General features: G+C 36.3%; 2 protein-coding genes across 2 annotated transcripts; one reads left to right on the forward strand and one right to left on the reverse strand.

The window, feature by feature from the left end:
• The first annotated feature begins 1,736 nt into the window (after positions 1-1,736).
• On the forward strand, positions 1,737-23,642 carry LOC123270916 (ADP-ribosylation factor-like protein 6). The gene is made up of 3 exons (XM_044737081.1): positions 1,737-1,924; positions 23,048-23,227; positions 23,332-23,642. Exons 2-3 carry the CDS (start codon positions 23,077-23,079, stop codon positions 23,544-23,546), a joined length of 366 nt encoding a protein of 121 aa, XP_044593016.1. The 5' UTR covers positions 1,737-1,924; positions 23,048-23,076; the 3' UTR covers positions 23,547-23,642.
• Positions 10,294-13,517, reverse strand: LOC123270059. The gene is made up of 3 exons (XM_044735997.1): positions 12,499-13,517; positions 11,210-12,397; positions 10,294-11,087 (listed from the first exon to the last, which is right to left on the reverse strand). The coding sequence occupies exons 1-3, from the start codon at positions 13,289-13,291 to the stop codon at positions 10,294-10,296; spliced, it is 2,775 nt and encodes a 924-aa protein (XP_044591932.1). The 5' UTR covers positions 13,292-13,517.
• Positions 23,643-27,346: the final 3,704 nt, after the last annotated feature.

The following is a 27,346-nucleotide window of genomic DNA, read 5'->3' on the forward strand; positions in this document are numbered from 1 at the left end:
AAAAAATGCTGCATCTAATTATATATTATTATATATCATCATATATAATTATATGCAATTATATATAATTATATGTAATCGTATTTGATTATATATAATTATTAAAAAATACTGCATCCAATTATATATAAGAGTGCAAGATTTTCTTGTCCAGATATTTGATTACTTAGATATTTATTACCCTGGCGAATTCGTGGTCACGGTAAAATGATCGTGAAACGACGGTGAATGTACCATAAATTCACAGTGTCGACAAATGATCGTCGAATGACCGTCACTTGACTATCGAACGGCCGTCATTTGACAGTGAATGACGAGTATCATTGTGAAAGTTTTTCACTGTTACTTTATGATTTTTATTCTGTATAGTTATCATACTTCACTATTCGAAAAACCAAATTTTTACTTGACCTCCGATTTTTTACCTGAGTAAAAATCGTAGATCATCGATCGATTGTCTGTCATTTGACAGTCATTCGAAAACATATAAATTGTCAAAAAACCGTAACTCGGTGGTAGATGCACAGTAGTCTGTGAGTGAAACGAGCGTATAATGTCGGTAAGTCAGGAATTTTTTACTAGTCAACAATGAAAAAGTGCTGATTATATTTTTTTTTTATTTCATTAAAAATACTCAAAGTGTATAAAAAGATAGGTAAATGAGAAATTTTCAGTAACTAATCGGGATGAAAAATTAAAAAAAATATTAAATTATTGTAATTTTGTTTATTTCAAAGTAAAATTATAAAAAATTAATCAGATTACAGGCAATCAACAGAGATCAATCATTTCAATACGTTTCAGAAGAGTTTATGGCTTACAAGTGTTGAATTTTTTTTATAGTCTTAAATGAGAAACTATAATACCTTTTGATTATGAAAAATATAATAATCAATATTGTTTTTTTTTTTTTTTTTTAGAGACAAAAACTTTAATTTCAAAATTACGGAAAAATTGTTTGTTATCAAGAAAAATTATTATGAGATATTTTTTTTAACAATTAAATTTCTAGCAATTTATTTTCCAGTTCTTTTTTTATACAGTTAATAATTTCACCATAATTTCGAAATTAAGAATTTCGTAATCATCAAAAATTTGAATCATTTATTACGATTATTATTTTGAAGTCATGGAAAAAATATAACTTTATTTAAGCTATTTTTATCTGTGCAATGAAAAAAAAAATGACTTGGTTTTGACACCTTATGATGTGACTGAATCAAATGTTTCGTGCAGTGTCTTAGATAGCCTAGCTGGTAGAGTCTTGGGCGCGCGACCAGATGAATCGGGTTTGAGTCTCGGTCTAGACTGTCCGCAATATTTTTTTTTATTTTATTGTCCGTGATAGTTGCGTAAAATCACCGTATTTGGACAGTATATTGAGCGTACAGTGTCGGTCATAACGTCGTAGATTTACTTGCGTATGCACCGTAAATATTCAATAAATTAATAGTAGATATCGTTCACAACGGTATCCGATGTTGACTGACAGATCGCTCGGTAAGAACGAACTTTATACGGTGAAACGACCGTGAAACAACCGTCATTCGACTGTGCTTTCACCGTGTCGCCGAAACCGCCAGGGTATATTTAATATTTGTATTTGCCGCTCAAAGCGACAACTAAATCATTATTATTATTTATTCTGAGATAGCGTCGGTCTACACGCAGCCTCGCTGCGCATACGACTTACTCTCCGGCTTGCTTGTTGTGTGACACGCACTTGTTGCTTGGACGCTTGACTGTTGTGTGTACTAATACGCAGTTACAACTCAAGTTTTTTTTTATATTATTAATTTGGTTATACGAATATAAGTTCATATCAAAGAGTGTTTAGAATTGTTTATAATTATAAGAAGAATAAATAAACTTAGATTCAGTTTAATTAAAATCTTGTGTTCCAACTTTCTTCATAATCCCAACAGTAAGTAATATATAATTATATATCAGTAATATATAATAACATATAAGTATATATAATTATATATAAATTTTTCTACCCGGGAAGCTTAAGGTAGTACCTCCACGAAAAGTATATTTCAAGAAACTTATGGAATTTTTTTTTATTGAAAGATAAATATATTAATAATTCACCACCAAATTTCCAGATCAATTCACCGTACCGTTTTTGAGTAATTAATTTTCAAAATTTCATCTTTTACACGTAGAGGCCCGTGAAAAAATATTCTGATCAGGCTTGATATGAGCTGATAAGGCCATATAAAAATTTTTGATATGTTCATATCTGGCCTGATATGATCTGATTTGTCCATATTTAATTTTTGATAAGTCTTGATATGGCCTGATATGAAAATTGGCCATGTCAGGCCTGATCAAGCCTTATCAATTTGATATATCTATATCAGACTTGATATAGCTTGATATGCTCATATCTAATTTTACATTTTTTTTAATAGGTACTGATATGCCCTAATATAACCTTATAAAGTTATATATACTTTGATAAACTTGAAAAAAAAATCCCTGATCAGGGTTAATATAACTTGATATGGATTCATATAGTCTGATATACTCATACCCTTACCAGCATATAAGTAGTCTTATGTAGATAGATAGATAGATAGATAAATAAGTTTTATTTGATCTTGGAGTCAAGACTCCCTCAAGACCATCAATTTTACATAATTTTAACATTTAGTGTACATTAAATACAGTGCTTAAAGTGGGGAAAAATATAATAGCAAACATATTATATATTTTTCAGACAATAGTTAATAGTTAATAGCCAATGATAGATAACTAATTAAATTCAGAGTTAATTATGTATAGAGATAAATGCTGCAATAATCAATACAATATTATCAGTTTTATTATTTTGTTAATTTCTAATCTCAGTATAGTAATTAAAGCACGCATTGCGAAATTCTTCAAAATTGGTTATCGTAGTAATATTTGCTGGCAAAGAATTCCAGACACGTATGCCATGAATAAGAAATGAACGCTCATACATACAACAATTTGATCTAGGTAATCTAAGAATATCATTTCTTACATCTCCTCTCCGCAATGCAACTGGCAAAAACTCTAGTTTATACCTAAATAATTGCTGGTAATTTAGCACAATTTCTTTATAAAAAAGACAAGCTATAAAATAATCTCTCCTGATATCAAGTTTTAACCACCCTAATCTTGCATAATATGGCGTGACATGCTCCAGCCTAGATACTTTAAAAATATATCTAACACAAGAGTTCATTTTACGCTGCATTTTGATTTGTAGTTTTTTCGAAATATTTGTGTAGGCAGCACAACAGTAATCAAATATCGGAAAGATCAAAGTAGTTACAAGTTTTATTCTCAGCTGTTCATTAAAGATTTCATTATTAATTTTTAACTGAGCAAGGACCCTCATTGTACGACAGCATATACTAACTACTTGATTTTCCCATGACAGAGTGTCGTCGATCATCACACCTAAATATTTTATAACCCTTTCGTATTGAATGACACAATCATTGACAACAATATTATTCGCATATTTACATTCATTACAATTTATTTTCACTCTACTACCAAATATGGAAGCTTTTGTTTTCGTAGCATTTAACTTTAAACAATTCAATTTACACCACGTTTCAATCTTTCTTACTTCATTATTTAGAATAGCAACATACTCATTAACTTGAGAAACATGACAGGAAGTATAAATGACTAAATCATCAGCATATAGCAGATGTTGACAGTTGAGCTGATTTGTGAGATCAGTAACATATATTGAAAATAGTAAAGGGCCAAGTACACTGCCCTGAGGCACGCCATTTACTACTTCTCTCAAAGATGATGTTTTACCATCTACTACTACTGATTGCTTTCTATCAGTCAAATAAGATCTAATCCAATTAATTGTTTTATCTGAGAAATTCATTCGCAATAATTTATATAACAATCTTTTATGATTAACAGAGTCAAATGCCTTGCTAAGATCAAAGAAAATTGCTATTGTTACTTTAGACTCATTAATTGCAAAACGAATATCATCACACAACTTTATAACTGCCGTCTGTGTATTTAATTCTATTTTAAAAGCCATTTGATAATCATCCATATAATGGTTATCATTAATATATTTAACCATTTGGTCATGCACACATCTCTCAAGAGCTTTTGAAATGTTATTTAGTAGCGATATAGGTCGAAAATCTTCACAGTTTACTGCATTTTTAATCTTAGGTATTGGAACAACATACGAAAACTTCCATTCAGTAGGGAAAATCCCAGTGGTTAGCGACTTATTAAATAAGTCTGTAATAAACGGTAGGACATACATCAAGGTACATTTATATGCTTTAATTGAAAAACTGTCTGGACCTACTGAATTAGAAGTTATTCGCATTATCGATTTCTTTACAATGTTATCATCTAGCTCTGAAAAATGAAAATATACATTATTATAGGTATAATTAATGTTGTCGGCTGTGATATCAGTTACATCTATATCAACGTTTATGCTGCCAGAAGATTGAATGAAAAAATTATTCAATTCATTTGGATCTAATCTAATCACTGATTGAGTATTTTTACGCTTTATTAAACCTAGCCTTCTCAAATCATTCCACATTCCTTTCGAATTTTTAGCACTGCTTAGTTGATTATCAAAATAACATTTTTTCTCTTCACTTATTCGCTTCTTAACTAACCGACGCACAGATGAATATTCTTTGTAGGCATAACCTGTTCTTTTGAAAATTCGATAGAGTTTGTCTCGACGAGCTTGGAGATTTTTGATTTGACTTGTAATCCAGGGCGCTGGAGGACGTCGTGGAAATACTGTTTTTTCAGGTGCCAAACAGTCTATAACTCGTTCAAGATGACGATGTAACCATTCATTTTTATCATTCGGCGAATTTAATGATTTCATGATGTTAATGTCAATATCATTGAATAAGCGCCTCAGTAAATCGTCATCAATATTATGCCAGCTTCGAAATGTGAAATTGTTTAGTTTTTGTGACTCCAGTTTATATTTATAAACTACAGATATTAGATCATGATCTGATAGAAATGGTTGTAACGACTGTTCAAATGATAAAATTTTTTCTCGGTCATCAACTACACAGACATCAATAGTCGAATTGGAGTATTCTAAATGATGTGTTGGGCCAAAAGGAACAATATATAAACCAAAATCATTACAGAAACTCCGAAGCTGATCACCGTAAAAATTTCTCTTACTCAGATCAGAATTGAAATCACCTAATATTATAATATTTTTATAAACTGTCACTGCAGTTTCGAGTTCGTCTTCTAAGTCATCGAGATGTCCAACATTCGGTGGTTTATAAACAACACCGATTAAAACTTTTTCTCTTGAAATCTTCGATACTTCCACGAATAAATATTCAGGGTGTTTGTCTTTCGAATTTGGCGAAGATGACACATACTTAGAGGTTAAATCATTCCTTACATAGATTGCAACTCCACCTCCACTTCTTAGACAACGATCATGACGATGTAACGTAAATGATGGTAAAGATACTATACTATCGGATATTAGATGGTTTAACCACGTTTCCGAGACTGCAATCACGTCATACTGGTGTGTACGTAAGTATTCTTTGAATTGTTCGAAATGACACTCATTTCTGAAAGACTGTGCATTGATATGGCATACTTTTAAATAATTATCAAGATAATCTTTGGAAGAAGCTCTATTTGTATTTGTATTGTATTTATTAATAGTAGTTACATTAGTATGAGGTGCAATGTTAGGTGATGGTAAAGAGGGAGTCGCAGACTGTTAGTCCAGAAGGTTTTGTAGCAGCTCTAATCCTGTTGATGGTAATAACTTTACTGGTGGTTTATTGTCCGCATATCTCACATTTACTGAAGCATAAGATATCCAAATATTCTTAACAGGAATATTTGGATACGCCTTACGTATATTAAGTCGAAGCTTGTATAACGGTGATGGATAACGTCGATGAATATAAACTGGTGTATCCGGAGATTGTGCATTTGGTATCAATGTTCCCACTTTAACAGTATTCCCTTTAATATTACTCATGACATTGTTGACATGTTTCTGATTACTAAATTTCACTCGGATGTTTCTGCTTTTAGCTCTCACTTCTTTACCAAGTCGTTCTACTTTAATTACATCAGCTTCAGTAACAGTGACTTTGAGTGCTTTTGAGAGCAACACTACTGTATCCATGAGCTTTTCATTCCTCATTTCGGGGAGCCCACCAATAGTTATTTCATCTGCCAATAATTGGGTTTCTAGTTGTAATGTACGAACCTCAAGTTTACTATCAGTTATGTTCTGGACAGTACTTTTAATTTGATCCAAGAAATCACTATTAGCTACTGGATGATGTTCATTTAGTTCCATCTGTGTAATCCTAGTCTCCAAAGTCGTAACGTGAGCCTTGAGAGCATCAAAGTTAGTCGCAAGAACGTTAACTTTATTTGCTATCATTTCAACAGTTGCAGAGGAAGCATCAATCTTTGTCTCTATTCCAGTCATTTTCAAATTTATCGAGTTCAAAACCTCAGTAACATCAATAAAACATACTGGACATGAAGCAGCTATTCTGCCACTCGCAAGTCTTTTGTTTGGTAAACAATAACGAATTTTAACGCATCTGTCATGAAAATAATGTTTTCTGCCCTCCAGGCGGAAAGTGGCAACTTTCGGCCCGCTGCGCTAAACGAAATTGCCGCTTTCCGCCTCTGTCGGACAGAAAAATAGTATACAAACCTATGGCAGGAAAATAATAAATATCTCAGACCACATATATGTCGACCTCGGCTTCGCCTCGGGCAACATATATGTGTTCTGAGACATTTCTCATTTTCTTGCCACAGGTGTGTAATATACTATTACAAGCAGCACCGGTCTGGACTGATTCTGCTTGCTCGGTAACTTGACGTTGGCAGAGAGCGCAAAACATGGACATTATGACTGTAGATGGTAGCACTCGTTAACTTTTATGAACAATACTTTTATATATCCTAACCTTGTTAGTAAAATCTCTAGGCTATTTATTGAATAATATCTATTGACTTTTAAGCACTAACTGGAATTATTATTTCAAAATACTGCACAATTTTTAGTTTACAGTTGTAAATAAAATTTATACAAGTTTTATCACCTCGTCTAGAGAATATAGCAATGTAATGACGCCGTAAAAGAAACACGTCCGCACTGTGCACTGTACACTACACTACTATATGTACTCATATAAAGGCATACCCGAGTAAAAAAAAACTATATATCATTATATATGATTCATATCTAATTATATAGAAGCATATGTAATTCATTTATAATTATATAGATGTATATATAATTCATATAAAATTATATATAAATCATATAGAATTCTATATAATTTTTTTTACTCCAGTGAGTATTTTGTGATTACCATAAAACATTCTCTTTTTCTATCTAAGAGTCTGTTACTCCAATGATTAACAATCTTTTTTAACCCTTTAGTACCCTCGCTATGAGAATTTTTCTCACGCAACAACATTCAACTTATAGGATGTTGCTGCAGTGAAAGTAAGACACTAAAAAAAACGTGGGTACTGAAGGGTTAATATATAGTATTTTTCGGATGAAATAAAAGGAACTTAAAAAAAAATTTAATTTCACAAAAATGATTAGTTTTGTCTAGTTCAAAAATTGTTAGCCAGGCCCTCCAGCAATATATAGTTCCATATACTAAACAAATAATTCCATCAAAATTTAAGCTTTCAATTCTGATTTTACCTCGATTATTTTTTTAATTTCAAAGAAATTATAAATTCTAAAGCAACGAAGTACCTTAACAATATATCGTAGAATCATTTTTGCGATTTCATGTATACATAGATAATTTTATAAATCTACATATAGATACCATTATTATATACAAATATTGACAGTGAATAATTAATAAATTAGATAAAAAATTTTGTTCACTACGAATCGATCATGTATACGATTTGCATTACTTGTAGTTATTATAAACTTTGTTCTTCAAGTAAGTCTGTTAGGTAAACGGGTAGTGAATTAGTCTTTCAAGCGGTAGGTCCACGGTTCGATTCCCACTCGCACCGATTTTTTTTTCTTATGGAAATAATTATATATAATTGTACCTAATTATACATAATTATATAAGGCCATCTTTCATTTATAATTATGTAATATAATGATATATAATTTTTTTTATCGGGGCGGGTACATAGTCTGATATACTTATATCATGGCATATATAGTCTGATAAGGCCAATTTCCATATCAGGGCTGATATAGTCTGATCAGAAAATTTTTTCACGGGGGTATAGAGAGATGGTAAAGTTAGTATGAAATCTATTTGCATCACTCGAGTGGTACGGAAGATTTCATACTAACTTTACCATCTCTCTATACCTCTACGTGTAAAAGATGCAATTTCGAAAATTAATTGCTCAAAAACGGTACGGTGAATTGATCTGAAATTTTGGTAGTGAATTATTAATATATTTATCTTTCGATAATAAAAATTCCATAAATTTCTTGAAATATGCTTTTCGTCGAGGTACTACCTTAACGTTAACTTTGACTAAACATCCTATACTACAAGTATTTTTAAAGTGAGTGAGGCTATCAGGAAACTGGCTTGCTTTCTATAAGAGAGAGAGAGAGAGACAGACAGTGAAATATGCGCACGCCACACGGCTTACAACTAAGCAAAAAGTGTCGTTACAACTTTTGGTCTTAATTTTTTCCGTCTAGCTCCCTTTCGCAACGCACGATAAGGAACTTCGTCCAAAAAAAAAATGGGTGTCAATAATTGGTTCATAAAATTTCAGTAGCATCTCTTATTCATATATAGGTAAATTTTAAATAAAACTGTATCCTAACTTTTTTAGATAAAAATACGTTATCAAGCTTTACAGCAACTACGGATGAGACAAACTATTATTTTATTAAATATTTCATAATTATAACTATACTAGCTGACCCGGCAAACGTTGTTTTGCCATATAAATAATTTCCTAGTAATTTCTAGTGTAGACAAAAAGTAGCTTACTTATTGTAAGTATGTATGTATGTTAGAATGTGTATATTGTATGTATGTAAGAATGTGATATATGCGTGAAATAAGCATGAAGCGCTGTGAACGATGAGAGAATATAAAAATAACAAAAGGCAAACATTATTTTTAAGTTATTATAATTTATTCCTTAAAATTATATATCATTAATTAAACAATTACGACAGTAACACTATTAAACAATATCAATCTCTTAATGCTATAGCGTGAACAATATTTTTTGTTAGTCCATCTTTAGCTAACACAAACAAACTGGATGGTTTACCCACTCGAGAGCATGCCACGTATAATTGTCCGTGTGAAAAACATGGTGTTCTCAAATCTAATCCACAAACAGACATCGTTTGACCTTGGGATTTGTTGATAGTCATTGCAAATGCCAATCTAACCGGAAACTGAATACGTTTTAATTGAATTGGCACATCTGTAAGTATAATAGGAATCCGTGGTATGAGTATATTTTCACCTCTGAACTTGCCATTTAAAATCCTAGCTTCGATCACGTTTTTCATTAATTTTTGAATGACTAATCGCGTACCGTTGCACAGCCGGGGCGGGTTCAAATTACGAAGCAAGATAATTGGAGATCCAACCTTTAATTGTAAATTATGCGGTGGCATGCCTGGCAAATCCAGTGAGTTCAAAAACTCTGTGGGAAAATTTACTGCTTCGCTGTCGTCGCAAACTGTATCAATAGATTTATATGATACCAAGTTCCCTGGCAACAACATTTGTATCTTCAGATTTAAATTGTCAACGTCTACATTTTCTGCCGCTAAAATCGCTCTTTCTGCAAGCCACTCATGATTTATGTACTGTGTGTGTACATCGGGAAATATTTGTTCAATGAGAGTATCTTGCGAATCAGCGATTGTGCAGAAATCGGTCAGTAATTTTACGTATCCAGTTTCATCTATAGCAACTTTTCCATCACCGATATCTAAGAGTTGTTTTGAAAATGTTTCAGCGGATGGATCTTGAAGCATTTGAACGCGCATATTTATTTTTAGCTGTAATTTTTCAACATTACGCCACAATGGAGATGATTTTAAGCAAGCGTTGATCTCATCAGCGTATGTTGAACGTGGAATGACTGGAAGTGTTTGTCTGAAATCACCTGAAAGGACCAACAGAGTTCCGCCAAATAGTTTGTCACTGTTTTTAATATCTTTCAATGTCCTGTTCAACGCCTCAAGTGAATGTTTGTGTGCCATAGTACATTCATCCCAAATAATAATTTTACATCGTTTCAGCACAGTGGCCATGGTCGTTTCAACCCACCTTGTCCAGCTGAAACTGCGAGCATAATGCGATCATAAATGGTTCTTTGTTCCTCATTCATTAGTGGGACATTGCGGGCAACAATCGCTGCCATTTCTACAGTACTGTACTGCAGTTCACGATTCATTTCAGTATTCATTAAATCAGATGCAGTTCGATTTGGCGAATTCATACCGAAATTACTAAGTGGTAAGTTGGCAATGACAATGCAAAGATCCTCAATAGCAATCAATGCTTCATTGTACATTTCGTCGCTGAATGTTATGGTTAGATCGTGGCACCGTATACGATGTTGATGCAATATATCATCAGTCATTGAATCTTTATGATTTTCCCATAATATCTGTGCTCGGGCTGGGAAACATGTAGTCAACACTATAGCGAATAGTAGACGAATTTGTATTGCTGTACAGTTCAATGCAGCTTCAGCAAGCATGCATTCCCACTGGTTGTCGTTTTCCAGCAAGCCGAGTGCAAGGCATGCATCTTTATACGTTGGATATTGTTGCCCATTCACTTTACGTATATCTTGAAATGATAATGGGCCAGTAACATTAACCAATAACAGTCGAAGATAAAAGCACTCCGTGTGTCTTGGATTGACTGTAAATAATCGCCCCAAGGCGTTTGATTTGAATAAATTGAGACATGCAGCAACTGGTGAGCCTTGCTTGCAAGGCATCCATGTTTTTGTTTGAGTCCATGTGAAATAGTGTGGTACTTGTGAATAGAGTAATGTTCGTGCAAAGGCACCAAAATCATCTGCACGATTAAACAATTCAAAAAATGCAGTGAGTGTAGTTTTAGGTGGATTTATTGTACGATCAATCGCTGTTTCGTTCGTGAAAAATACACGCTGACCGTTTTCAAGATGGATGGCTAACTGAACAACTGCTGGATCCCGTTCATGAATTGGAAAACCAAAGATACGCCAAGCAGCTTCATCGGAGCTGTACCGACCAATGTATACCGACCAATGTACCGACCAATTTGGTAGAGCGTTATTTCATCGTTTTTATTCACTGGAGGAGCATTCACATTAGTATTTTCCACTCTAAACACAGCCCTATCACTGCCTTTATGGACATACTTGCAAATGTATTTGATGCTCTTCACAGAACTGCAGAACTCAATATGAGCATTATATGTCTTGCTCAGCAGAGGCGAATATGGCACCACCCAACGATTGTCAATATCAATGTCTGTGTTGATGATATTTTTAATAAATGATTGTCCGCCATTTTCAGGATTTCTTCGACGATATATTGGGTATCCGTCGACATTTGTGGCCGTATCATTGGTAAAATCTTTAGGGAAATTTTTAGTACATTTTCCATCAGCCATGCAAGGCGATGAACTATTAAGAGTACCACATGGACCATGAATCATGTTTGTTGTAACAATATCAAACAGCAGTTGGTCAGTGGATGGATCTGGAATTTCCGCAGAAATGATACTATCGATTTCTTCAGGACGGATTTTGTCGATGAACCAAACCAAAATGTGTGCATGAGGTAATCCTTGCTTTTGCCACTCAACCGAATACATCCAGCAACGTGTGGGACCAAATACATGTGATTTAGTAATGAAACTTATTAAAGACTTCAACTTTTGTCTGAACACACGTGCTGTAATGTCATGGCGATGTATTGCATTTTGGCCAGGCAGTAGCAAAGATGTAATCTCTGGCCATTTTGGATTACATGTGGACGTGATAAATAAACATGGTCGTCCATATTCGCGCACGAAAGTCAGAGCATCCTGTATATATTCTTGCATATGACGTGGACTGCCTACGTACGATGATGGTAAAATGACATGGTTACCAATTTCGGCGACGTCAGCGTTGTTGTTGATAGCGTCTCGCAAATGAATGTACTCTTCCGCGCGCAGCTTTTGTTGATTATATCGTAAGTATCGTAGTCGTTCGCTCTCAATCTTCGCGTACATGTCGACCATGAATTGTTGACAAAGCTCACGACATCGTAAAATGACGTTTTCCAGGCCACGTCTAATCATTAATCGGTACGCATAATAATCCTTTGAGCTAACGTTCTTGTTTGTTTCAGCTCCTGTAATATTTGTTCATAAAAATTAATTTAAATTTATTACGTTCAATAATTTAATTGTTTTGTTAAATGATTAATGATCAAATTAATAATCAATGAAGTACCTGATACGGGATCTCGTTGTTTTATGTTTATGCAATATCCGTCTTGTCCCTTCCAGAATATTAGCGGATATTGGAGAGCGTCATATGAACGATGTGTGTCAGCAATGAACTGAAGATTATTATTTCTTCTACGAATCACAATTTCTCGTGCAGCTGTACAATCGCCAACCATGATTCCAGCAACATCATCAACAACGGGTGCATTGAATCTACGAATATGCTCTCCAGCTGGTGTTTTATCAGGATTAATGACGATAGCGTGATTATCGCTTTGTAATTGGTGCATATGTGATTTGAATATTTTCAACAACTCGTTGTGCTCGTTCAAAAGAGCATCTAGCTCGCTGACGATGCGCCTGGCATAAAGTGAATCAAGGTTATTATAATCACAACGTGCATTCACGCGATTGGCAAGTGCGCTTCCGGAATCCTCGCCGCCCATAAAGTAGATTTGTAAGAATTTATGTGGTTTGTTTGGCATTGGCAGCAGTGAGCCCATTTTAAGATAAACTTGGCCTCTGATTTTGAATGTAGAATTGAATTGTTGACCATTTGTATTAGTATTTCGAACTATTTCTGTTGCTCCGAACAATGTCATTTGAAAGCATGAATTGAATCTTCTAATTGACTTCAGGAACACGTTAGAATCTGGATCCGTGCCGATAAGTAAGCCGTTCAATGGTTCAGGTGGTGTTTCAATTTCAGGTAGTTGCACTTTTCCTGACGCGCAACACATCCCAGCTGGCTCATTTTTGAATTTCAGAGCATGACAATGCGGACATTCCTTGTCCATAGCACCAATTACCACTTTTGAATGAGCATAATATTCAATATCGGGCTCATACTGGAATGCTAGACGCAGGAATGAATCAGATATAAATGCTCGATGTTCCTGTTGTCGTTGTTGGTTATTTGTTCTTCGTCTATTGACTGTGAAACGGCGTGATTGTCGTTGTTCTAATCTTCTGACTTCATTGCGTTCAGCTCGTGTATCTTCTGGCTCTTCTTGATGCAATTGCGCCATTCTGACACGTGCATCAGTATTTTGTTGCTGGATTTGTTCTTCTGTTCTTTCGGATCTGCTATTTCGCAAGTTTCGAGCTTTACTTGTACTGCGGCTCAAATCAGCCCCTTTGCGTTTTCTTGGCATTGCTCACTGTACAAAACATACATAAATAGAATTAATGAAATTATTTAATGATGAAAAATGTTAAAAGTATAATTAGGGCCAGGATTTTTGCCGCAGTTTTGAAATGATTAGTTTTAATTTATGAAATTATAACAAAAATATAAGTTTTATGGAAAAATTTTTCAAACAAAAGTAAAAAATTAAATTTTATGAAAACATTGTCTCATATAATTTTTTCATACAACCAATATTTCCATTGACATTTCAAAATAAAGATTCATAATGATTGATTTTTGGAAACTATGAAAATCTTAATTGTTCAATTACATTTTTTAATAAAATTAAATTAAAATTACATTTTTATAAGATCAACAACATTTTCGATATAAATCAAAAAAAGTATACTTACAACACAAAATCCGTTGTTATTGGAAGCTCGTGTCACGTGTTGAGTACTTTTGAGGTTATAAAATCACTTGATTAACTAATCGTGCAAAATACACTCAAAATTGATAATTTAATTATTATTGATAAAATAGGAATGATTAAAAGTTAATATGAGAGTTAAACTGAGATAGCAAAATAATAATTGTCAACGTTACTACTACACTTGATGCATAAACAATAATGATGGCCGACAACTGTGTAGGGAGTGAGAAAGAAAGGAGACCGGCTTCGTTCTCATCTCTACTCCGTGCTGTTTACTGGGTCAGAAGTGACACCTGTAGACATCTGGCGGGGATAACTAATTAAATGACGATTGATCAGTTTTCGACCGGAGAGGAAAAATGATTAAATTACTGAAATGGCTATTAAAAAATAAGGGTTGATCGTAGAAGGGTTAAAATGGAGGATTGTATGTATTTTTGTATGTTGTATCATAAAAAAATAGAAATTAAAAATTTTGTCTGAAAAATAAAAAAAAATTTAGGGGTGGACTACCCCTAACATTTAGGGGGATGAAAAATAGATGTTGGCCGATTCTCATAGATACCGGATAAGCACAAAAAATTTCATCGAAATCGCTCAAGCCGTTTCGGAGGAGTATGGCAACGAAAACTGTGACACGAGAATTTTATATATTAGATATATTTAAGCTATTTGTTTTAACTATCATACCATAAGTTTATTTAAAAAATGTTATAGTTATAAATATATATAATTAATAGGGCCCGTAATTTTATCACCGTTCAAATTACTGTGTATATGTTTAACCTTAAATTTGATCAAATGAAAATAGGCCAACCTCCGTGCCTTATTAATTAGTATAATATATATTTATGAATATATTCATATCATATTCTTGACTTGACTTTATGGGTGTCAATAATTGGTACAACGGTACGTCACTGATCAAATCAGTTGACTTGATCGGCCTGTCAATAATTAGTTTCTCTGTGCAATTGACTTTGTCTATTGAAATTAATCATTTAATTTGAGAAATTGCTATCGAAAAGCATAGATTACAGGAGTGAGAAGATAAATCAATACAATTTTGAAATAAAAATTCAACCATTGTAATTCTAAATATGTTAAAGAAATTCAAATCTCAGTCACGTTTTTTCAAGTGTAAAAAATTGATTACCTAAAAAAAATGCCATTCGGCCACACCCGAAATGGGAAGGTAGATTTTACTGAATGAAATTCTTGATAGAATGACGTATATAAGTCGGTTGTACTACACATTGCCTAAAAATGGTTCAATTGCACTCTTAAATTTGAAAAAATAACTAAAAATGGTCAAAATGTCAATGTTATAAATGTCAAATTGAAGGCAATTTCATGAGCTATCTCATGAATTTTTCTAAAATTAGCTATCTCTGTTCAATCAAAAGTTGTACATCAATGAAGTGACCAAAAACGTGATTTTCACTATTTTAAAAATTTTAAATAGCCGCCATTTCTAAACTAATTGATCGATTTTGCTTATCTTCGAACTCGATCAAGGTCATTACCCAAAGAATATGTGTACCGAGTTTCATCTAAGTCCGTTGAGAATTGTAGACGCTATCGTGTCCACAAGCCGCGTTATTTTACATATATATATATATATATATATATATATATATATATATATATATATATATATATATATATATATATATACATAAATATATAAACTTTTGAACCAATGTTAATTTTGAGCTTTACTCGACTACTTAAGAGATAAAATGACAAAATTCCGTGAGAATTGCGACATAAGGACCAATGCAATAGATAGATTTCTACGAAATCTACCTAAAAGGAATTTTTTTTTAACTTCTCGTTAGAAAAATCGAAGATTTTCACAAATCGGGAAGTTATTTTTTTCACCCCGTTTTACGAAAATCGAGTTTTCATCGAATCTCGACGTTTCGAGGTCCTACGAAGCTTCCCTGACTATTCCCGCGATGGTGTCTGTATGTATCTGTGTGTGTGTGTGTGTGTTTTATTTATTTTTTTTTTTTTTCAGAGGGGGGAATCCTTTTTGCGGATTCCAGGCATAGCTGTTTTGCCTGGATATGTGAAGACTCGACGCAGCGTCATACTAAAACTTGACGCTAACGCCTCTACTCACTAAACCCTAAACCCCTTTTCTTCTTTCCTCTAATCCCTCATGGGAACCGCCGTCAGGCATTACTTCGTGGGAAGGAACTAGCTACTGCTCTTCCATCTAGTGGCTAAGGCGTTAACTACCTTCCTTCTATCTTCTGATATTTTCTTTTATTCTTTCGGTGGAACGCAAGTCTTTGAGGACTTCCGTTACAAACGTGTTGGTAGCGTTCCAGACAGCTTCTGATGACAGCATTGCTGCTACTATTGTCTCTGGTTGGATTTTCCTCTTCAGGATATTCTCCAGCTCATCTCGCTGTGGGTAAAAACGTGGGCACTCAATGAAAACGTGCTCCGCATCTTCAGCAACTCCTGGGCAGGACGGGCACTCCGAAGAGTCATCCTGCTTCAAGCGGTGTAGATACTCTCGAAAACACCCGTGTCATGACAATATCTGCGTAAGATAGTAATTGACCTCGCCGTGATTCCGGTTAAGCCAAATGTCGACCCGAGGTATGAGGCGGTGCGTCCACCTACCCTTCTCTGCAGCATCCCATTGTAGTTGCCATCAGCCTATGCTGTTCTGCCGCTCTTCAATTCTAAGTTCTTCAGGGCTCAGTGCAGTTGACCTTTATCGTTGGTAAAGTTTTACTCCCGTAAGCAATGCTATTCTCAGGAGGCCATCATACATAATATTCCATAGCAGAGGACCTAAAACTGATCCCTGTGGCACTCCTCCGCTGATTTCGTACTCTTCCGTACCGTTCTTCGTCTCATATTTCAGAAACCTATTCGTGAAGTAGCTCGATACCATTCTACGAAGGTATCCTGGTACGTTTTTTTCTTCTAAAGCCGGCATAACGCAGTCCCAGTTAGCGGAGTTGAAGGCATTCTTGATGTCCAAAGCAGCCACAAAGCAGTATTTCTTCTTTCCACCCTTCCATCTCGTTCCGGCGATTGCATCCTTGGCTATATCAACAACCAATTTGATCGCATCCAGAGTTGACCGTCCTTTTCGGAAACCAAACTGGTTCTCTGCCAGGAGTGGGTCGACTACAGCCTCTATTCTCTGATGAAATATGCGCTCGAATATCTTGCCGGCCGTGTCTAACATGCAGCGTGGTCGGTAGGATGACAGTTCTTCCGGCGGCTTTTTCTCCTTCGGAAGTAGCACTAGCCGTTGCTGTTTCCACTTCTGGGGAAAATTCCCTTCCTTCAGGCATGTATCGTAAACGTCCAGGAATAATGCCCATGCTGCCCTAAGGATTGATTTCAGGGCAATATTAGGGATTCCGTTCCTTCCCGGCGCCTTATTAGTCCCTACTCGATTGCCTGCCTCTATCATGGCCGTATGTCTGTGTGTGTGTGTGTGTTTTTTTTTTTTTTTTTTTTTTTTAATGGGGGGGGGAATCCTCTTTACGGATTCTAGGCATAGGTGTTTGGCCTGGATATGTGGCGAGTCGACGCAGTGTCATACTAAAACTCGACGCTAGCGCCCCTACCCACTAAACCCTAAACCCCTTCTCCTCTTTCCCCTAATCCCTAATGGAAACCGCCGTCAGGCATTACTTCGTGAGGGGAGGATCTAGCTACTGCTCTTTCTTCTGGTGGCTAAGGTGTTATTCTTTCCTCCTTCTAATTGGCGTCATTCGCTCTTCTTCTTTCTATGGACCGCAGGTCTGAGAGGACTCGTGACAAACGTGTTTGTGGCGTTCCAGGCAGCCTCTGATGACAGCATTGCTTCTACTATCGTCTCTGGTTGGATTTTCCTCTTCAGGATATTCTCCAGCTCATCTTGCTGTGGATAAAAACGTGGGCACTCAAAGGAGACGTGCTCTGCATCTTCATTGACTCCTGGGCAGGACGGGCACTCTGGGAAATTATCATGCTTAAAGCGGTGGAGATACGCCCGGAAACAGCCGTGTCCTGATAACGTCTGCGTAAGATAATAGTTGACCTCACCGTGACTCCGGTTTAGCCAAACGTTGATCCTTGATATGAGACGATGCGTCCACCTACCCTTCACTGTGGCATCCCACTGTAGTTGCTATCGACTTATGCTCTTCTGCCGTTCTTCTGTTCTAAGCTCCTCAGCGCTTAGTGTGGTTGACTTATTTCGTTGGTAAAGGATCCGTCTTTCCTCAGCTAAGACTCTGAGAGGCAAAGTTCCGGAAATGACACACACTGCTTCTATAGATATTGTGCGGAAGGCGCTTGCTACTCTTAAGGCACTCAGACGGTAGACAGATATCGGATATATGGTTGTGATGTGATTTCTTGTTCTCCGACTTTCAGCTTTATGGTCTCTATCACTTTTCTGCTGGTAATAAGCACAGCCTCAGTCTTCTGTTTAGCCAGTTGTAGATTCATTGAGTCCATCCACCGGTTAACTTTCTCAAAGGTGATACCGAACATGTGGTTTATCTCATCTAGGTGTTTAGCAACGATTACGACAGCTACATCATCTGCATATGCAACAAACTTGACACTTCTTGGAAGAGTCAGTCTCAGCAGGCCATCATACATGATATTCCACAGAAGTGGACTCAGAACGGAACCCTGGGGGACACCTCCGGTAATATCATACTCTTTTGGACCATTCTTCGTGTCGTATTTCAGAATTCTGTCCGTGAAGTAGCTAGCCACTATCCTACGTAGATATCCTGGTACGTTTTTCTCTTTCAGGGCTTGCATAATGCAGTCCCAGTTGGCGGAGTTGAAGGCATTTTTGATGTCCAAAGTGGCCACCAGGCAGTACTTCTTCGCTCCACCCTTCCATCTGATCCCTTCGATTGCCTCCTTGGCCGTTGCAACAACCAGATTGATTGCGTCCAGGGTTGATCGTCCTTTCCGAAAACCATACTGGTTATCTGCCCGGAGTGGATCGACAACTGCTTCTATTCTTTGGTGGATTATACGCTCAAATATCTTACCTGCCGTATCTAACATACAAAGTGGTCGATAAGATGACGGTTCTTCTGGTGGCTTTTTCCCTTTTGGAAGTAGTACTAGTCGTTGCTGCTTCCACTTCCAAGAGAAAATCCCTTTCTTGAGGCATGTGTCGTAGACGTCCAGGAACAATGATGGCACTGCTTTTATAGTTGTTTTTAAAGCAATATTGGGGACCCCGTCCAATCCCGGCGCTTTATTGTTCCCTTCACGATTACAAGCCTCCATCAGTTCTTCCTCCGTGACAGATGGAATGTCATCCATTTCGTTCTGCGCTTATAGGTAGTTAAACTCGTTTTGTTCGGGGAACAACGCGTTTACGATCTTCTGTAGGAGTTGAGGACACGTGGGTGATGGCATTAGCTGGTTTTTAAGATGGGTCATGACCACCTTATACGGCCTACCCCACAGATCTCTGTCCACCTCGTTGATGAGCTCCTTCCAGCATTTTATTTTGCTATCTTTGATGGCTTTGATGGCTTTGTTCAGGGATTGACGGGCTTTTTTGTACTCTGCGACCAGCTCCGCAAAGTTAGGTCGTCAGTAGCCACGCTGAGATATTCTTCTCTTCTGATGACACTCTTTACGAAGGGCGCTGATGTGGTCGTTCCACCAGTGAACGGAAGGTCTTGTGTTCATGCCACGTCTACGAGACATACTGGTGTCACAAGCCTGGGTCACTCTTTTCATTAGGTCCTTGGTCTTCTCTTCTGCGCAGCCCGCGATAATCTGGTCACTATTGAGAGCTACTAACAATGCACTTGGGTCAAGAGTTTTTACCTTCCAACCAATGGTGTTAAGTTGCTTTTTAGGTCTTCTCGGGCTCTGGACGTTTGATATTTCCCAGAGAATCGCGTTGTGATCGCTGGCTGTGTAGATATCCATCACCTTCCAGTTGATATTACCTCTGGTGAGGCTGCTACTGACGAAAGTGAGATCTAAAATAGAACTTGCGTCTCCTTTGGTGTAGGTTAGTGTATCACCACTGTTGAGCAGTACTACATCTAATGTAGAAAAGGCTTCTAGTAGTTCCTTTCCTCGCGCGTTTGTATGCTTGCTGCCCCAGTCTACTACCCAGGCGTTGAAGCCCCCGACTATTGCCACTGGTCGGTAATGCTTCGCGTCCTCAGTAAGTCGATCCAGAAATGCGGTGAATTCGACAGTAGAGAGGCTAGGTGGTGCGTAACAGCTATAGAAGCGGATGCCCTCTACTGATACTGCTAGAAAGCCAGCATTGCTGTTGTTGACTGCATTTTGGAAAGGGAGCTTGCCACATGACCAGATGACAGCTTTGGATGTGCTGTCAGATTCCCAGGGTTGGGTACTCAGGTGTTTATATGGCTCTGCTATCAGTACCAAGTTAAGCTCTAGTTCTCGCACGGATTGCATGAGCAGGTCATGCGCTGCCTCACAATAGTTGAGATTGAGCTGCAGTATCCTCATGTTTGTTTGTTCGTCAACTTCTGGAGTGCTTCCTGAAATAACGGGCACTTATAAGTACCGGCATAGTGGGCAACATTCTCTGCACTTTCAATCTCAGCACATAATGCACATTTGGCGGGATTTTTACAATCAGCAATCTTGTGCCCTTCTTGTCCGCACCTGATGCAAAGCTTCGACCGGTCCACCTTGCTTCTGCACTGGGATCCATGATGTCCGAAATGCCAGCATTCAAAGCATTGAATAGGTCTCTTCGTTGTCCTTATTCGGCAATTAACCCAACCAATCCGGATTTTGCTACTTCCATCCAGTAGTTTCTGTGCTGTTGCTGCTGGTAGAATTACTGTGGCAATTCGAGTACCTCCGTAGGCCTTACGGATCTTGATTGCCTCTACTGGTATCTCACAGCCATCTCCAGCTTCCTTTTGTAGGGCACCCTAGATGTCGTCCTTCTTTGTGTCATCATCGACGTCTCGGATCTCAATTACCTCCTGTGGTCCTTTGCAGGTTACTCTTGCGTCTTCTTTCAGTATGTCTGCAATGGTCTTTCTCAATGTTTGGCCTTTGTCGGTGTTCTTCCTCGAAAAAGTTATCAGCATATCTCCAGCATTGGTCTTATGGATCTTCTCTACCGTACTGCGGACCTGATCATCAGGGACGTCCTGTTGTATTCGGCGCAGGATCTCGGCGTACTTTGCTTTCTCTGTCAGCCGGATGATGAGGGCATCCGGTCTGATCCATTTCCGCGGTTTCTTTCACTTGGGTTCAGATCGGGGCTCCTTTGTCATCTGTTTTGGGAGCACCTCTTTCTTCTGTCGCTTTAGCTCTTGCTTGGACTGAACTTTTTGCCAAACCGACACTTTTTCCTGTTCGCCGCTTCGTACTGCCGCTCCTTGCGGAGGGCTTTTCTTCAAATCCTTTTTCTTCACGACTTGGCTGATTGCTGGGTCAGGAGAAGGTCGATCTTTTCTCTTACCTGACTTGCTGCTGGCTTTACTTTTGTCTTCCGCGACTGATTCACCGTCACCTTCGGCTCCGGTGTCCATTGCTTCGTCAGTCACGACGACAGCCTGACAGGCTTTCTCCGGTGTAGCATGGGAAATGCGCTGCAATGATGAGCGCCACTCCTCGTCCAGCTTCTCAAACCTTTGAAGGGCGTTAGCTACACCAGTCGTCTTGGCCTTTATCTCTTTGTGAATGTTGACCTTTGGTTGGACGAAATCATTCAACTCACTGATCAGCTTTTCAAGGCGTTTGAGTGCTTGCGAACGCTTCATTTCAGCGCTTGCGTCAATCGCTGCTTGTTGGACATGTAGCCCGTTTCCACTCTTGTTTGTTTCCTGTAAATTACTCATACTTTTTTGATTTACCAGCGCATCGTGCGGAGTGGAGCGGGTTGTCATAACTAGGAACGGGTGTACCCTCGGAGATAGTACTCCTACCCCAGTTCCCTGAGGCCTAGTCGACACTTAGCCAGTCCCGGAATACACGGACGGACTAGACTCGCTCGGAGCGGTGAAGATTTCGATCTCTAGCACTCACTGCGTACTCCCTGATCAAATCCCGAGGTGGCTGGCTCCTGATCTACTGCTGTAACTACTCCTTTTAGTTACACGTCGGAAACTACGACACAGGTTCCGGCCACTCCCGGTGGGTTACAACAGAGAACGATCTTCTTCTTGCTAGGTCAGTTAGTGTGACCACCCATTAAGGGGAGTTTTGTCCACAGGGGCGTATTTTATTTAGCTCCTACCCTCTGTACCTTGTCAACTAAGAGACTCAGTGTCATCCAAGGACAGCGAGCGTTCTCCCATCCACTTGGGGAGATGCACCCGGTAGCAGTATCTCTTCTGCCTCGAGTGTGTGTGTGGGTGTGTGTGTGTGTGTGTGTAAACCTCTTATAACTTTTGAACGGTTGAACGGATATCATCGCTATTCGAAAGAGCTTGACCAAACTTAGATTTTGAATAGACTTTGGAACGATTCGGACCGGTAGATTTTGAGAAATTGCAAAAAAACTACAAAAAAAAAATTTTTTAAATGATTCGTTCGTGAGTTATCGCTGACGAAAGAAAACCGAAAAAAGTGTTTTTTCGGAATTACTCCGAAATTTATCCCTCTATCAATCGAAACTTGAAGATTTTCCATAAAACTTATAAAACTGCGTCGAATGCCACCAACTGCGTGAAAATCGGTTCATTTATTCAAAAGTTATTGCGATTTGAAAATTTGAAAAATAGTGTTTTATCAAACTTCTATCAAACTTTTGAGCTCGAAAAGCTCAAAAGCATACAAAAGCTATTTTTTGAGCTTGGAGAACTCAAAATAATACACAAAGTGTATTTATGAGCTCGAAGAGCTCAAAAACGTCATAAGTGCAGTTTCAAGCGATTAGGTATAGAATTGGAGGGAAGTTGCAGGGATGGCCTTCAGGGTCAACCGTTTTCCTAATTTTTTTTTTTTCAAATCAATGAAACATAAATGTTTAATTTGTTGCAGTTAAAAATGTTCACTTCACAGCATTCGATATGTCTGGGCATGATCGGTACCGATCACTGTGGGAACATTATTACAAAGATTGTCAAGGAATAATTTTTATTATTGACAGCAGCGATAAACTACGATTGGTTGTCGTCAAAGAAGAACTAGATATGTTACTTCAGCATCCAGATATTGTTGGTAATTATTAATAAAAAATATTATTAAAAACTTACATATAAATTCTTTTGAATTTTCACATTAAAAGTGTATTGAATACTAACAAATGCATTTATTTTCAACAGGACGCAAAATTCCGATCTTATTTTTGGCAAATAAAATGGATTTACCGGATTCATTAACGGCTGTCAAGCTTGTTGCAGCTCTAGGACTCGACAGAATCCACAATAAACCTTGGCATATACGAGCTACGAATGCCGTTACTGGAGATGGGTTACAAGCGGCTATTGAATGGCTCACCGATCAAATTCGTGATATTTATATCAATAATAAAAGATAATACTGATGGAAATGAAAAACAGAAGTTTAAACTCCCATGTAAATACTGAATATAGACGTTGATAAAATAATTACTAAACACCATTCAATTATACAGAAAAAGAGTCGATAAAATAACGTTTTTAATTTCTAAATTCAATACATTTTTTACTGTAATCAAATAAAAATTTTGGCTTTCGTTCAAGATGAAAATTATGCAGAAATTTTTCCGTTCATGACTAAAACTGTGGAATAATAACATTATTTTCATTTTTAAGAATAATTTTCTCATCTGCCGTTTATTTAAATTAAAAACAAAAGTGCTATAATTAATCATGTTGGACTTATACAATAATTTCAATAATAATTATTACGAATCACCCTCATTTACAAAAACTTTTTTGCAAAATAACTGAGATTTATTGACGAATAATTTTAGTTAAAGTACTTTCTATATTCATTCATCACTAATAATTCTGATATGCCCAGATTAGAAATTTTATTCTCAAGAAAATTGTATTTTATTCAAGTTTTCCTCTTATTTTAAGATTTTTTGTCTTGAATTTGAGCATTCAGCATATCAAAAATCAGTAAAAAAATTTACTGCAAACCCAATTAACAGTAGACATGCTATTATAACCCATATAGCAATCTTTTACAAGGCTTGCGTAAAACTGCTCTAAAGTTCGATAGTTGCTAGCGTCAAATTCTACCTATTTAAATTGCAAATAGCTGTCGCAGGTTTTTGGTAGAAAAAATGCGTCAAAAACGAACAAAGCATTTAACAATGAGCAAATTATATACAATTCTTGAGTCAGTTTCTTGTAACACCATTTTGTGCAAGGCACATACGTAGATAGAGACACTAGAAACTAAAGGTTTTGCACAAGGTTCTGCAACAGGAATCTTACTCAAATACGTATACCTTGGGAATAATCCCTGATATCTATAGAGGCTTTCTAGACAAAAATTTTTCAATCAGTATTATACCGATAGCTAAGTTGGTCCCAACTTGCTGTCAATCTACCGCCACAACTTGCCACCAAGTTGGCAACAACTATTTGGAAATGAACTCAGTTGGCACCAATTTGTCTGAAACTTTCTCTGAATCTTTTTGCTGTCAAGTTGACAACAAGTTTCTCAAGGAACTTGGCGACACGTTGCGGCAACAGATTAGTCCAGTCAGCCTGAAAAAAGTGGTTTGTTGGCAACTTTTGGAAAAAATGGTCCAATTTTGAATTTTTTAAGTAAAAGCTTTTTTAGCCACGTTAAGCACTTTTTGGTAGGGGAAAATCTTATGGGTTCGCGTCACTGGCATGCTCATGACTGGCGCACGTGCAGTGTGCTGTGCGCCTTAGACACTTTTTGGTAGAGGAAAATCTTATGGGTTTGCGTCACCGACATGCTTATAAGGTACAGTACCCAGTATTTGAACAGGTTTAAAAGTAAAATGTATTTGATCTTACTTTTAATATATAAAGATGTAATTATTAGTTCAAATTAGTGATTTTCAAGAAAATATAAACAATTTTGAATTGATTGAAGCGCAAAATAACGCAGATAATTGGATATTTATATTCTGACAACGTTTTTAAGATAGACTATGAGAGAGTAGTAGCTGAACAATCAATTCTGACAAGCCGCAGTAGTTGAACACTCCGGAACCAGTAGTTGAACTAATAAAATATATGGCAATAGGCACAGAAAATTTTTTCAACGTTTTATTGAAATATCAAAAGAATTATAACATATCATTGTCTAATTAAGAATTATAATATTAATATTTAATACGTTCATTTAAAAATGAGAAATATTTGTATTTAATTTGTTAATTACATTTTTTATGAATCATAAAACAAATTTTCAATTATAAATCAAAAAAACTCAATTCAAAACATTCAATAACTTTTAACTACTCTCATTTTTAGCTATAAAACTTATTTAATTTGCAGTAATTAATACAAATCACAATGCTGATCACTAGCCCTAGCCCATAAACCTATTAGAGGGTTGAGTGGTATTAAATTTATATGGTGTAAACGGGTGCTTATTCCGCTTAATTGGCCCCTTAAATTAAATTAATTGAAATAATAAAACTAACAAATGAATCTAAATTAATTAATAAAAGGGCGCTACCGGGATTTTTAATCGCGGTTCCCGGAACCGGAACCAGAGCTGAGCTTATCTACAGGGAGAGAGAGTGGAGGAAGGTGATCTGGAATGAATAAATTTTTATTTAACAACGGTACCAAAAAATTTATTAACAACAAAATAAAATAACAACTTGTTCACTCGCACGTACACTGACTCACTTAAGACTAACTTAACACTACGACTTATTACTACCGAGGATTCCGGGCTAAAACCGACGCCTCAACTTAACCTAAGTAGCCAGCAAAGCACCTCGTATAGAGGCTATCGTATACGAGGGCGATGTGTAAATTCCTACGCACTATACCCACGAACTATAAAAGTTATTACAAAATTTAATATCAGAAAATTATTACGTCAAACTTTTTGCTTAATTAATTCAGTCATTATCTAACAATTAAATCGTAAACCATTTTCACAACTAATAATTTAATTCTTAAAAAAATCTACACTAAAAACCGATGCCTGAATTTATTCCAAATTAACCACGAGTTTAATACTCAACATTAAATAAATTTTCCGGATTTTACAGATTAAAATTTATATATTTATTTCCCAAAATTACTATTCCATTCATCCCAACTTAATTATAAATCCTAATTCCAAATTTCAAATTAAAATCATCAACTAATTTATTGCCGTGGTCTTAATGATACAACAATAAGTATTTAATTACAAGAGGTCTTCGTATCTTGAATTAATAGATTAAAATATATTGACAGAGGTCTTAATAATCTGCCAACAATGTTCGGTTACTTCCGAGATTTTACAAATTAATTTTTCCTGAATTTACTTAATTTATTTTATGAATTGTTTCGTTAAATTATTTTACCTTGTCTAATTTATTTCACCAGAATTTTATAAATCCATTTTACTAAGAGACCGAGTTCAATATATAAAATGACCACGTGGAATTTTTCGATTTATAAATAATTAATAAAACAATTTATCTCAATGTAAAATAAATTCACGAAAAATTATGCACGGGTATCCAATCTTAATTGCGTCGAAGTTCAGTAGCCAATTCTCAATAAATTATATTAAATAAATAATACTTTCTTGTAACAAATAATATTAAATAATAATAATTCAATTGTTCTTACTAATAAATTATCACGTGAAATAATTGCCAGGAATTTGCGCGCTCAAAATGGACGCCGATGTTCGTTAGTGCGTAGTTATCTTTGACCTTGGGTACACGTTAACTGCGTTGTAAATTCAACCGATGCTTGGCTAATCCGTGAGAAGACAATGAAATTTTCTCGAAGCTTTTAATTCTCGGTTTTATTTTATGAAATGAAATAAATGTAACTAAACCGATTTTCCAGATGTTCAGAATGATTTAGAATTAATCGAGTAAATTAATAAATTCTCACGACAATTAACACCGCAAGGTCCTTGAGCAGTCCTCGGGTATAAACCCCCTAGAGGTACGCTCAACGGCAACTAACGAATAAAATTTAATTGCAATTAAATGATTATTGAATTAATATTAAATGAATTGAGAATAATCAATCAGAGGAGAAGTAAACTGAGTATAAGCCCCGCGGTCCACTCCTAGCCCACAGTGTAATTATTGATACCTTGTTTGATTATACGACGATCTAACTCACTACTCGAGATTGGAGTCCTAGATGTTATTGGCTTCTGTCGTCTCGTAACTACTCCGGG

The sequence above is a fragment of the Cotesia glomerata genome, linkage group LG8 (genome assembly GCF_020080835.1).
Source record: "Cotesia glomerata isolate CgM1 linkage group LG8, MPM_Cglom_v2.3, whole genome shotgun sequence".
Classification (NCBI taxonomy): Eukaryota; Metazoa; Arthropoda; class Insecta; order Hymenoptera; family Braconidae; genus Cotesia; species Cotesia glomerata.